The sequence below is a fragment of the Hippocampus guttulatus genome, chromosome 3, assembly GCF_054856545.1.
Source record: "Hippocampus guttulatus isolate MCC_2025c chromosome 3, RoL_Hgut_1.0, whole genome shotgun sequence".
NCBI classification, from domain to species: Eukaryota; Metazoa; Chordata; class Actinopteri; order Syngnathiformes; family Syngnathidae; genus Hippocampus; species Hippocampus guttulatus.
The window spans coordinates 1,831,888-1,846,319 of NC_141263.1; the positions used below are offsets into that span (position 1 = coordinate 1,831,888).

At 41.2% G+C, this 14,432-nt stretch overlaps 2 protein-coding genes across 4 annotated transcripts in view; one reads left to right on the plus strand and one right to left on the minus strand.

The window, feature by feature from the left end:
- tpcn2 (two pore segment channel 2) overlaps positions 1 to 14,432 on the minus strand; it is an 89,452-nt gene that overhangs the window by 9,879 nt on the left and 65,141 nt on the right. For 2 of the 3 annotated variants that reach the window (XM_086106225.1, XM_086106224.1), the window contains 2 exons: positions 2,995 to 3,066; positions 2,180 to 2,253 (listed from right to left, as the gene is read on the minus strand). In XM_086106225.1, the coding sequence (XP_085962351.1) occupies positions 2,180 to 2,253; positions 2,995 to 3,066 (146 nt within the window). Of the gene's footprint in view, positions 1 to 709; positions 1,048 to 2,179; positions 2,254 to 2,994; positions 3,067 to 14,432 lie in introns of those variants that run through there. The other variant, XM_086106226.1, reaches the window with a different exon arrangement.
- Positions 3,191 to 10,926, plus strand: LOC147207084 (general transcription factor II-I repeat domain-containing protein 2-like). Its single transcript, XM_086106431.1, has 3 exons — positions 3,191 to 3,207; positions 9,558 to 9,670; positions 9,712 to 10,926. The coding sequence occupies exons 1-3, from the start codon at positions 3,191 to 3,193 to the stop codon at positions 10,302 to 10,304; spliced, it is 723 nt and encodes a 240-aa protein (XP_085962557.1). The 3' UTR covers positions 10,305 to 10,926.

Genomic DNA, 14,432 nt, shown 5'->3' on the forward strand with positions numbered 1-14,432 from the left:
AATGATCAGTTCTACGATGAACAGTTGTGAGTTAAAAAAAAACTGGAACGCCATAACCAGGTGGCTGGCATAGTCGACGAAACATTTGTGCGGAGTATGGACTGGAAACCCCAAGGTCAAAATGGGAAACACCTCCAAAGGCGGTGGAGAATGACCGAGTAAAGATCATGTGGGACTTCCGGATACAGACTAACAAGATGGTAATGGCGAACCAACCAGATGTCGTGATCATAGATAAAGGGCAGAGGAAAGCCACTGTAGTGGATCTAGCAGTCCAAGTGATGGAAATATCAGAAAGAAGGAACACGAGAAACTTGAGAAATACCAAGGGCTCAGAGAGGAGCTGGAGAGAGCCTGGAAGGTAAAGGTGACAGTCGTGCCTGTGGTGGTCGGAGCACTCGGGGCAGTGACCCCCAAACTAGATGAGTGGTTGCAACAGATCCCGGGAACAACATCGGACATCTCAGTCCAGAAAAACGCAGTGCTGGGAACAGCAAGGATACTGCAAAGAACCCTCAAGCTTCCTGGCCTCTGGTAGAGGACCCGAGCTGGCTGAATGTGTGACGGACACCACCCGAGGATTGAGACGAGGAATTTATTAATTGATATATATATATATATATATATATATATATTAGAGCTCTCAGTTAAGCGCGTTGTTATCGGCATTAATTTAAATGAATTTTAATGGGATTAAATTTTTTCTCGCGAGATTAACGTGGCACACGTCACAGCGGATGTTACGTTGCTCTATAAATAAACCAGAAATAAAACAACAAGCGCGCTGCACAGGTCCACGCACATGTTTGTTTTGCCAGCCACGGCAGCGCGAGACACAGAAAACGGATACTTAAAGAGTTTATGAATAGAAAGTTTACTTTTAAAAAGTTGCCAGATAGTTCCACTGACAAGACCAAAGTTACCTGGATGTTTTGCAGTCGTAAACTGAGCTCTCATCATAGCACGTCGAGTCTGAAATACAGTACCACTTAATGGCCAAGCACAGAGCTGATGTGAGTACTCCGCCCCCTCGTCTAAGACAGACAGCTGTGGATCATTTCAAAGTGAAAAAAAATGGATAACACGACGAAGAACAAATTTGCTGAAGCCAGAGCTAAATGTATGGCTACTGCATGCAAGCCTGTCAACATTGTCCACAGCTCGACTCAAGCTGAAATTATTCGCATTGCATCTAACGACTCCACTACGGATTGCCAGCGAGAGCCTCCATTACAAGCAGAAATTGTACGTAGCGGAGAAGGCTAAGGTACACCAAGCGGGAGAAGACATTGTTTCAGGAGAGAAATAAGAGACCAGGATGATGAGCCTCTGGTGAATAAAGAGCAGGTAGCCTGTTGAGTACGATGTATGCCACTGACACGATTGTTACTTGTTTGGAACTATATTGTGGAAGGTTACAGTGTTCGTGACCATATAAATAAAGGGGGTGGAGCTTCTCTGTGGTCGTCTGACCGTGACGGTGCGCTGAGGCACGTCGAGAGTTCAGCGGTGCTGTCGTAGCGAACACTGAAAATAAAACGTCTCCAGTGTTGCGTTGTGCATCGAAACAAGTGTAGTCATCCGAAATGATGTCTACACAAAACCATAGAGACTTCCGCGCAAGAAGCACCAACAGAATCAACATAGCCTGACTGCTGTGTTCAAAGCAAACTTGAGAAAAACGAAATGTGCAACCATGGCTTAAATCCACTCTAGGCTGAGTACTAGTTTACCTTAGTGCACTTTATAATTTTATATTGCTCTGTTTTGATTCCCTCAAAAGAGCTGTTAAAGGAGCTGTTGTGTGGCAAAATATTTTTTTCACTGTTGTTGATGGACAGTAATATTGTGTGAGAGATTATGTGTGAATAACTGCTCCAAGTGAGTAAATATATGTTTCAGTAAATATTTGCATTTTGCACATAGAAAACTGATTCATGATTCCATGTTGATGAGAGCATTAAAATGGAAAAAAATAGGACAAAAAAAATACAAAAGGAAATTCAGAAACGATAAAAAATGTGTGAGTAATCACGATTAATCTTTAGTTAATTAGAGTTAATTATGCCATTTGCGTTTTTAATTCGATTAAATATTTTGATCGTTTGACAGGTCCAATATAAAAAAAAAAATATATATATATATATACTGTATATATATATGAATAATTTGTCTTTACCTCATATCTGGCGGTGGTTTGATGGCCCCTTCAAACAGCCAGATGCCAAACACAGCAAATATGTAGTAAACCACCTGCAGAGAGAACAATGTGCATTCCTAATTGAATGTGCTATCACCCTGCTTTTTATCTTGACAAGAAAAAAAGAAAAGTTGACCGTGAAATTTAAGATCACCATTTAAATTATTCAATGAAAACACCCCTTAAATCCTAAACTCCATGTATTTTCATCATAGAGTAAATTATTTAGCACACTCCTTGTTTGTCGAGGAAGCAGCTTCATGCCGGTCCCTCCTTTAGATTTCTAACTTCATAGAATACAAGCAATCAAACAGTATGACAATTTCAACGGGATTGAGAAAATCATGTTAAAATAACCCCAATTGTTGTTATGCTGTATTACGATATGGCTTGAAGAAAATATATAAATCATCGAGACACAGAAGGACAAAAATTGCAACAAAAAACAAAATAAGCAAGGCTGTGTATTTTTTGCACAAAACGGCAACGAATCAGGTGAAGTCAAGACTAACAAAATGTCGCAACAGTGATACATAGCATCAAATTTATTAGAGGCATATTTCATCGTCAATCCGATTTTAATGATATACATGTTTGAAATCATTAGCATTGCTTTTTAATTCAATTAGATTTTGGTCGGCACATACACTATGCACAGTACATGTAATATGCTCTACACATCCAAACAACAACACTCATTATGCTGAGTATGGTTTGAGTAAGAATACATATTAACATTTCATTCCAAAATTCGTCATCTAAGGAGGTCATTGATGGAGCCTTCATTAACTCACCACCAGAATCCCTGCAAAGGCTCTTAGGTTTTTCACCAGGTCCAACAAGGTGCTTGCAACCAAAGCCATTACCTGCAGAACAAAATACTTGTATCAGTGCATTGAGGAGAAATATTTTGTCATGAGACTAATTTGTTGGTTTATTCATCACATATAACATATTTATTTAAAAAAAAAGATCCATCCACATACAAACATGAACATTCCTGTCGGGTGAGGGGCAAATACTACTTTTTTCACTTTTAGCGGGTGAGGGGAGGGGTACCAATCAACCGAAAACACGAGGGATTACTGTTGTTGAGGTGCTTGTTGGAGGGTTCACACATGACATGCAAAGCTCGCTCAATCAATGATGTTGCAATGCATTACCTCGCATAAAATGTGACCCCACAGACTATCAGGTCCTACGCACGTCAAGTCAGCTTTCATTGTCAAATATGCTCTATGTGTAACAGCACAGAGGAAATTACTTTCCTCTCTCAACCACAGTGCAAACATGTAGTGTATTGAACACATTTAGGGATGGGCGACCCTTATTATTCAATCACGACATGCTTTAACAAGGAAAGCTGCAAATTACACTAGAGCAGGGGTGTCAAAGTCAAATGGACGGACAGCCAAATAAAATTTTTTGCTGCAAGCCGAGGGCTGGACTGATCAAATGTTCATTGAAAAATTTAACAATTACCACATATAGTTTATTGAACCAAATTTAATCGACTGAAAACCTAACAAATACATTCCAATATGATCAGATAAATAAAGCAACATTTTCTTACGGCTCTGTCAGTAAACTTTAATTTTAAACAAGCACAAAAAACAAATTTCCCTTGTATAAAAATACCCATAACATGAATGAAAGAAGCCGGTATTATTCAAGGCACCATCAATCGCCCATATTTTCTCTTTTAGCAAAAGTAGGCTAAATTTACTTCAAAGACAGACAAATAACAGCAATTTTCGATCATTCACTCGAATAAAATATTTTAAAAACATAATTGTATTGAAATACACGAAAATAAAGTGCAAAAATGTATTAACCAAAAACAACACTTTCTTCAAGGAGAAGTAACATACAGTTAAAGCAAATATTATACTTTAATTTTTAAACTGAGTAAAAAAAAATATATAAATATGTGACTGCACAGTAATCCAGCCTTCTTTGAGGCTGAGGCTGATACTTGGTGGCTGATCTTTTCTGCTTGGCTCTCGACGAAGGCGGACACTTTTTTTGCTCTGCTCCCGTCCTCCCCCACCCTTCCCTGCTCGCCACTCAGTCTATGTGCTGTCCTTGTCTGACTATCCTGACTATCCTAGCCTCCTGCCGTATTTTCATCCTAAAAACAAAGCATGGAATTGGGTTGGCTAGTCTCTCGATGCCATAGACAAAATTTTCTCGATGAGAAGAGCAGGCAGTGGGGAGCCTACTTGCCCCTCGGGGACATTTGCTGCTGGGTACACCCTAGATCCTTGGAGGAGCGGAGAATGGTGTGCCTGTCAATACTGTCCATTGAGGATGTGGAAGACATCTACATTGTGGGCCTTCTGATAGCAGGTATGCTGCTGTTTGGTGTTAGCAGTTTCCTGATCTATCGCAAAATTCAACCAACGGGAGCGGCTTTATTGGAAGTGAAGAAGCTGCCGGTCTTTATGGATGGCATGGTGCGGATGTCCAACACTCTGACTCAAGCGGTGACTGAGCTCAACCGCAAAATGGATGCGGTTTTGGAGCGTCATTGCAAGATGGACAACAACTTGGAGAAACTGGAATCCGCGCTCAGAAAAGAAATTGCGGATTTGGCTGATCGACGCCATTGAAGAGACACAGGCCACGGATGTAAGGCTGTCTGGAATTGTTGGCAGCCTGTCCCAAAACATCTGCTCTCTGGACCTTTCCCTTGGAAGAATGTATGCATGGAAGCTAGTGCCCTACCATCACCCCCTCCTTCTCGGCCAGAGACTATCAGTCTTCTCATCAGTCTCTGGCCGAGACTGATGAGAAGAGCATGGCTTATCAGCCAGGACTGTCTCCATGAGAAGACCTTGACGAAGCAGCTGCGGCCTGACACGCACACACAACCAGACAATTACACGTGCATACACACCCTGGTATCACCGCCTTTATTGTTCCTGTTTTTTCCCGACGACGTGAACTGATCTGCTGAGCGCTCGAATGGACAGAGCAGCTCGTCGGTCGGGCCGCGTCACGCTCCCCCCATCCATCCGCCCCCTCATTACATGTTATGTCTTGTGACTTGTTGTAACTGTCATATGCTTGTTTACGTCCTGGGGTCTTTTTTTCCCTCCTGGACTCAAATTATCCTCAGAAGAGGACAGTTCAAGCTTGGTTTTTTTCCCCTCTCCCTCCCTAGTGATTTCCTTTCTGAACTAAGATCTCGGGGCGCTGTGCACACAGCGAGTACCAACAGGCCCTCTGCACTGTATCCCATGTTCGTCATTGTTTTTCATGTTTCTTGTGCAGAGCATGCCTGTTCAGTCCTAATTGCCCCACGGGGATAAATAAAGTTTTCTGAATCTGAATTTTCTACAAGTTCATCAATATTTGGGGTCAGGCTCTGAGCTGAGCAAATCCTCAAAATTGAGTGAAGGTGTTCAGCAATAAGTCGACTTTTGTGTGATGTTTTATTCAGCTTCATCAAAAAAAATTGTTGTTCACACAGGTGTGAGCTGCCAAACATCGACAACGTTTGAGCAGCCTGGATGCGCAGCTGGGCAATTGTGTCGGGGAGGAAACGAGCAAACTGCGCAGCACCACTGCCGTATCTTTTTCATGCACTTTAGTTGTGTCATGCATAGGATGTAAAGCCAAAAACTCCTCTGTCACGCTTAGGCTGGAGTCCACTCCGTGGATGAAAATTGACAACTGGGCAACGTCAGAAACTTCAGCGTTCTCATCCACAGCCAAGGAATATGCGATGCCATCTTTTCCGTTATTCACAAGCTGCTCTTTTAGAATGGACAACTGCTCTACTGGCAAGGCAATGGTGTTTCTGCTCATGCTCACGTTTAAAAAGAGTTGCTTTTTTTCAGGGCAAACTTCGTCACAAACTTTAAGCATACAGTTTTTAATGAAATCCCTCTCCGTAAGTGGCCGGGCTGATTTAGCGATCTCTTCTGCCGCAATAAAACTGGCCGTGACAGCAGCCTGGCTTTGTGATTTGGCTTTTTTGAACAGAGCCTGTTGAGATTTGAGGCTTCGTTTTAATTCCTCAACCTTCTGTAGCCTTTGTTTCATGTTCATATTCTTGTTTTTGTTCGCGTTTCGTTTCATGATGTAATCTCAGATTACACTCTTTCAATACCGCCACACTTTCTCCGCACAGAAGACACAAGTTTTCCAGCTATGTCGGTGAACATGTACTCCGACTCCCACCTTGTTTGAAACCCCCGGTTCTCAGTGTCCACCTTCCATTTTTGATGGGTATCTGAAAGCTAACGTCAGTGTGATGCGAGCGACTCCTGCACTCATAAATATTGAAATAAAGCGGCCGACTGCTTGGCGCGTCACCATGCATTGTGGGAAATGTAGTATTGGTGCGTGTAAAAGATCCGCGGGCTGCCGGCTTGCTGCGGTCTGCGGGCCGGTTCTAATAATAAATCAATATCATCCCAGGGGCCACTGAAAACCTTCTCACGGGCCGGATTTGGCCCGCGGGCCGGCACTTTTACATTTTTGCGCGAGAGTGAAACTCCTCCACAACGAAATCATGTTTGCAGCAAGAAATTTTTCACAACAGGGGGCTTTTCACTGCAGCAAATTTGATCTCAGATGTAAACACACGCACGCACGCAGACACACACACACACACAACATATGTGTTTACTTTGCTTCCTCCATCTTTCATTTTTATTACTTTTATCCTGTAATTCAAGCGTGAATGCTTTTCTTAACTCCTTGGTCTGCAAAGGTCCGTTTCGTCGCCAATTTAGCAATGTAACGTTCGTGCTGCGTCTGAAACTAACAATCACAAATATTTCGTGGACTACTGTGCATGTGTATACCAGTGTGGTGGTTCAACAGCTTCCGAACGAAGCAGCAGAGGCCGCTGTGGCATGCTGAGGTTGGATTCGACTTATGCGGAAGGCTTGTTTTCGTTGTAGTGAATTTCGTTGCGAGGCAAGAGCAGAGAAAAATATTTCGTATAACAGAACAGGGGGACTTTTCGTCGTAGGGGGAGCAGAAAAGTGGGAATGGCTTTCATGCATAAACATTTTTTCACACTAGGGGGTATTTTCGCCCATGTAGTTTTCATTGTACGGGAGTTTCACTGTACGAAAACTATGCAGATACTATAATACTATAATTGTAATACTCAGATCTATATGTCACTGTTGATGAAAAATTATTTTCTCTCACAAAACCGAAATCAATGCCTGTGGCCCACAGAAACCAAGAAAAAGTGTTATCATTCACATCAAGACTCTCTTAAAACTTAATAATCACGTGAGACATCTCGTGGGAATATTGGACTCGGATCTGAATTTGAACAGCCGCATTCAATCAACAACATCAGCAGCTTTTAACCATGTCAAAAACATTGCTAAAAATCGAAGGAACAGCGTCTAAACTTGACTTTGAGAAACCAACCGTGCATTTATCTCTTGCACGATTGGTTCCTGTAACGGCCTGATTATTGGGCTCTCTAAACCAGCTATCAGACAGCTGCAGTATTGTACATCCAGACTGCTGCTGCTGCTTGAGTTCTTCGAACCAAGAAGTACAAATATATTGGCCGAGTGCTCAGTGCACTGGCTTCCTGTGACTAAGAGAAAAGACTTCAAAACTGCTCTGCGTGTGTATAAGCCTCTTCATGGTCAACCACCAAAGTACATCTATGACATGTCTGAACAGCCAGTGGGAGCGAGTGAGCGACAGTCAGCGGGAGCGAGCGAGCGACAACCAGTGGTCGTCTGGGGCTCCCGATTGTTTGGGGCTCCGGCGGCGGTTGACACATTGGTTCCGCGCCGGTGGCTGGGTTCACGCCTGGGGGGCCAGCGGCTGTCGACCCATTGGTCGGACGTGGGCAGCGGGGTCCACCCCAGAAAACCAACCGGCTGGTCGGTGAGCCAGGCGGCGGCGGCGGAGGCACGGCACGCTCGACCACCGAGGCAGCGCGAGCAAGTGTAGCCAGCTGGCGTGGTTGGGCGAGAGGACTCTTCGGGACTCCGGTGGCGGCGGCGCTGGCAGCTGGAGCTACCACCACTTGAGGCCAGCCTGCTGAACGGTTAATCCGGCAGCAGCGGCGGAAAAGTTCGAACACCGCGGCGGTGCCGTCAGGAGAGGCCACAGGCCCACTGCCACGTCACCAACTTCCGGGTTGGCAGAAAGACCACAGCACACCTCATCAACTAGCTGACAGCTAGCAACAAAACCCGAAAAATGCCGCCCAAACGGGGACAAGATATTAAACAGGACGAAGAATTGATGACCCTAACGCACGAACTACTCACGCAACAAAAAGAACTGTTCACAGCACTCATTCAGCAACAACAGGATCACTTCAAAGGATTTGTAAAGATGATACTGGACTCAACAAACACACGACTGGACAATATTTCCAGGGAAGTACAAGAACTGAAAACAAGTCTTAATTTGACCCAAAAGGAGGTCAATAACATTAAAAAACAACAAACGAATGGAACTGACCATTGCAAAACCATGCAAACTGAAATCTATAAAGTATGTGACAGTATGCTGGTTTTAACTGACAAGATGGACTACTTAGAGCAAACCTGGGCATTGTACGGGCCGCATACGGCCCTTTGATTGACTCTGACCGGCCCGTGTAACGTTAATTGGAAATTACAAAATAAATGTATTTTCTTATTTTACCTGATGCATGGACTGATGCTGCATTGCTTTTATTTTGAAGTTGTTTTTTATTTACGTACATGATGACACAAAACGTATATTGAGGCGTGATTCGATCGTTGTCACTAGCAAGTCACAAGACGACTTTAGCCCTCAGAAATGTCTGCTCATGCTAAAAAAAGAAAGGTAGATGCCGAATGCAGGGTTTTCAACAAAAATTGGACTGCTCAGTATTTATTTACTGAAGTGAGAGGTAAAGCGGTGTGTTTAGTTTGCGGGGAGAGAATCGCCGTGTTTAAGGACTACAATTTGAGTCGGCATTACGAGACGAAACACAGGGAGAAATACAAGAACGTGACTGATGCTGAAAGGGCGCGGACATCGGAAGCTTTGCTCGTTAAACTGCAAAAGCAGCAAGGCTTTTTTACCAAGCTTCACACATCCAGGGATGCAGCAACCGAGACCAGCTTTGTGATAGCTTACATAATCGCTAAAACCAGTAAGCCATTCTCGGAGGGGGAGTTTATCAAAGAGTGCTTGGTGGACTCTGCAGCTTTAATATGCCCTGAAAAAAAAGAAGAATTTGAGAAAGTCCCGCTCTCCAAGCGAACCGTGACGAGAAGGGTCGAAAACATATCGTGCAATCTGGAGCTTCAGCTGCATCGTGAAGTGGCAAATTTTGACTTTTTCTCCTTGGCTTTGTATGAAAGCTGTGATGTCCGTGACACAGCCCAGTTACTTGTATTTGTCCGCGGGATAACGCCGGACTTCAAGATTACGGAGGAGCTGGCAGCAATGCGGTCGATGAAAGGAACAACTACAGGGAGCGATCTCTTCATGGAGGTGAATGCGTGCATGGACACACTGGAACTGAAATGGGACAGACTGGCAGGTGTCACAACGGACGGTTGTCCAAATCTTACTTCTAAAACGTATGCAAGATAAAGTGGCTGAAATCAACACAGATCAGGAATTAATATTTTTGCATTGTATTATACACCAACATGTGTTGTGCAAGTCAGTGCTAAAAATGAACCATGTTATTAATGTTGTTACTAACACAGTAAACTTCATCAGGGCACGGGCATCGAATCACAGACAGTTTATCGCACTTTTGGAGGACCATGCGTCTGAGCATAGTGACATCAGCTACCACACACCTGTCAGATGGCTTTGCCTGGGCAAAGTGCTAAAAAGAGTTTGGGACCTGAAAACAGAGATTCGAGAGTTTTGTGAGATGAAAGGCAAAGACATCCCAGAGCTCTCAGATGGGGACTGGATGGCGGATTTTGCATTTGCTGTTGATGTAACCGCACTGATGAATGACCTGAATACCAAATTGCAAGGCAGGGGCCTTTTTGTTCATGAAATGCACACCCTGGTGAAGGCTTTCATGAAAAAGATGCTGTTTCTTTCAAGCCAACTGGAGAGCAACAATCTCACTCACATGCAAACCCTGAAAGAAGTCACACCATAAGCCGATCACCTCCGCAGGTACTCATCCATGTTAGGAGCATTGCATTGTGAGTTTTCAAGGAGATTTGAAGATCTCAGAACAATCGAGGATGAAATGCACATGATTTCCTCTCCCTTTACCTGCAGTGTGGATAATGCACCCAGTGATGTTCAGCTGGAACTCATTGACCTGCAGTCTGATGCAGTACTGGCACAGCTCTTTAAATCAGGATCTCTGCTGGATTTCTACTCTTCTAAAAAGGAGGAGAACTTTCCAAACATGAAGAGACATGCTCAGAAGATGTTGGTTCTCTTTGGCTCTACCTACATATGTGAACAAACATTTTCAATGATGAAGTTCATGAAATCCAGGTATAGATCATCTCTCACTGACGATCATCTGTCAGCTGTGCTTCGCATCTCCACCTCAGACATGCAACCTGATTTTGATGCACTTGTTAAAGCCCAGCAGAGACTAGATTTCTCTCACTGAACAAGAAAAAATAACTTAAAAATGTAAAAAGTTTTAAATGGTTGAGTTATGCATGATTTTAGTTGTATTGTGGTTATTTTTATTTAGCATGTTTAGCGTGTTTTTATGATGTCGTTTTAGTGATTAATTGCCTTTCCCATTGTTTTGTGAAATTTGCTTGAATAAATTACATTTTTTGGAAGGCAACCTCATGTTTTCATTGCTTAATTATAACATATACTCTTACCAGCTTGTCAAAACAATGCTATTTACTGCTTTTTACCAAGAAGTACAGTTAATATTATGCAGAATTGAGATCAGCCTTTTGGCCGGCCCTCCACAATATTTTCTGTTTCTCATGTGGCCCCCTGGAAAAAAATAATTGCCCACCCCTGACTTAGAGGGACAATCTAAAAGAAATAACTTGATAATCGATGGAATTGAAGAAATGCAAGGAGAAACGTGGACCGAAACGGAGCAAAAAGTGCAGAAAATCTTCAAGGAGCAACTGCAATTAAAGGAGACAATCGAGGTGGAAAGAGCCCACCGCACGGGGAGACACAAATCGGGAAGACCTCGACCAAGGCCAGTCGTGGTGAAGTTTGAAAAATATAAGGACAAAACAATGATTCTACAGAGAGCAAAATACTTAAAAGGTACCAACATCTACATTAATGAAGATTATACAGATATTGTATGTCAAAAAAGAAAAGAATTGCTTCCAAAACTAAAAGCGGCACGTGAAAGAGGGGAAATTGCCTACTTGAGGCACGACAAACTCATCGTCCACCCCCGCACCAGTACTCCAATTCAACGGGCTCGACTTCAACATGCTGAGAGCTGATTACCACCAGACAAAACTTGGACTTAATAGATATAGGAAACAAACAACACAAACATGGACTTTAAAATCTTTGATTACACTGAACACAAGACATTTGACCCAGAGAACAACTTGGACCCAGACAACAATTTCTTAAATCATAATCACAGCATCACAAACTCAGAGTATTATACTGATGAACAATTCAATACAAATGTAGAACTGAAAAATACATTTTCAGTGATACATATAAATAGTAGAAGTCTTTATAAAAATTTCACCAAAATCAAAGAATATTTGACTACATTTAATAAATTTACAGTAATTGCCATATCAGAAACTTGGCTTGATGATGAAAAAACAAGTGAAATGAAAATTGATGGATATGAAATGTATGCAACTCATAGGGAAGACAAAAAAGGAGGGGGAGTTGCAATATATGTAGATAAAACACTGCAATGCAGCAAAATTGAGAGCCTGACAAACACAACTGAGAATCTAATGGAATGTTTAACTCTTGAAATACACATTAAAAATGCATCAAATGTTATTATAAGTTGCATTTATAGGACACCAGGATCTTGTCTAGACACATTTAATAAAAAACTGACAGATATGCTGAGTTGTTCTAATGACAAGAAAACACGAATAATATGTGGCGACTTTAACATCAACTTATTAAACCCAAATGGACACAAAAAAACAACAGATTTCATAGATACAATGTATAGCAACGGTCTTTTCCCAGTCATTCTGAGACCCATCAGAATAACAGTTGATACGGCCACATTGATAGATAATATATTTATAAATAAGATTGATCATAAAAAGGAAAGTGGACTCCTCATAACTGATATAAGTGACCATCTACCGGTCTTTGCAGTCCTATACAATTACTTCGATAGAAAAACTATACCAATTACTCACACATCAGAAATAAGACTCAGAACCCAACATTCCATCTCAGCTTTCAAGCTCGACCTAGACAAGCAAAATTGGTCTGAGGTCTACACAAACGATGACCCAAATACTGCGTTTGATGCATTTCAGTCAACCATAACCTCCCTATACGAAAAACATTTCCCAGTAATTAAAGTCACCAGAAAGTCAAATGAACAAAGTAAGCCATGGATAACAAAAGGCATAGAAAATGCATGTAAAAAGAAAAACAATCTATACAAATCGTTTTTAAAATCCAGAACTAAAGAAGCTGAAACAAAATATAAGACGTATAAAAACAAATTAGTAAACATTATAAGAACTAGCAAGAGAGACCATTTTCATGCATTATTAGAGCAAAATAAAAGCAACACTCAAGAAATTTGGAAAATCTTAAATCATGTAATTAGAAATACCTCTAATAAAGTAGATTATCCGGAGTATTTTATGAAAGACAAAAATACCATTATTGAGGAAACTGCAGAAATAGCAAATGAATTTAATGAATATTTTGTTAATATCGGCAGTAACTTAGCCAAACAAATTCCTGATCCAATAAATTCTTTTGAAATAGATAAATACATAGAAAAAAAATCCTTCCACAATGTTTCTTACTGCTGTGAATCAAAATGAAATATTAAATATTGTAAAAACATATCAAAGTAAAAAGTCAACTGACTGTTTTAATATTGATATGACAATAGTAAAACAGATTATAGAATTTGTAGTGCGACCCTTTACATATATATGCAACCTGTCATTTAAAGACGGTATTTTTCCATCAAAAATGAAAACAGCCAGTCATTCCAATTTTTAAAAGTGGAGAAAGACAATTCTTTACAAATTATAGGCCAATATCACTGTTACCACAATTTTCAAAAATATTAGAAAAATTATTTTCTCGCAGACTTGACAACTTCATATATACACACATGCTATTAAGTGAAAATCAATATGGCTTCAGAGAAAAACGGACCACCTTAATGGCAGCAATGGAGTTTGTGGAAGCAATAGCCACTAATATAGATAATAAAGAATTCACGGTCGGGATTTTTCTAGATCTAAAAAAAGCTGTTGATACTATAGACCATACTATATTATTGAATAAATTAGAGAGATATGGTATCAGAGGCACGGCATATAAATGGATTGAAAGTTATTTAGAAACAGATATCAGTATGTGCAGTTCAAAAACAAAAAATCCAATTTACTGAAGATTATCCATGGAGTGCCTCAGGGGTCAGTGATTGGACCAAAACTATTCATTTTATATATAAATGATATCTGTAGTGTGTCAAAACAATTCAAATGCGTCCTATTCGCCGATGATACAACCTTTTACTGCTCTGGAAAAAATATGGAACAACTCCTGAAAACTGTGGAAAATGAATTGACAAAATTAAAAAACTGGTTCGACAGAAATAAACTATCTTTAAATTGAATAAAAACTAAGTTACCGTATTTTCACGACCATTCGGCGCACCGTATGGTTGGGCGTAATCTCATTAATGGGTGCTATTTCTGTATTTGACACATAGACAAAACACACTGTATTATTGGGCGCAGTTTTACAGTGGTAAAACATACGCCAGCTTAAACATATGGCATGCATGCGCGCACGCTAAAAACACGTTAGCTTGTAGCATACGGTAGCATGCCAAGACATACAGATACAAGCTAAAAACACGTTTTTAAAAAGGCAATGGAAAACTGAGTTCCGTTGTATTTTATTTAGCCATCGTACAATGTACTCACGTTTTTCGATCAATCATCACCCAGAAATCCATCAAAGTCCTCATCCTCTGTATCAGAATTGAACAATTGTGCAAGTACCGGTAATCCATCAAAAACGCCGTGTTCCCTCTCGTTGTCAGTCACTCTCATTGCCATGTGGCTCCACAGAAATGATGCCGGCT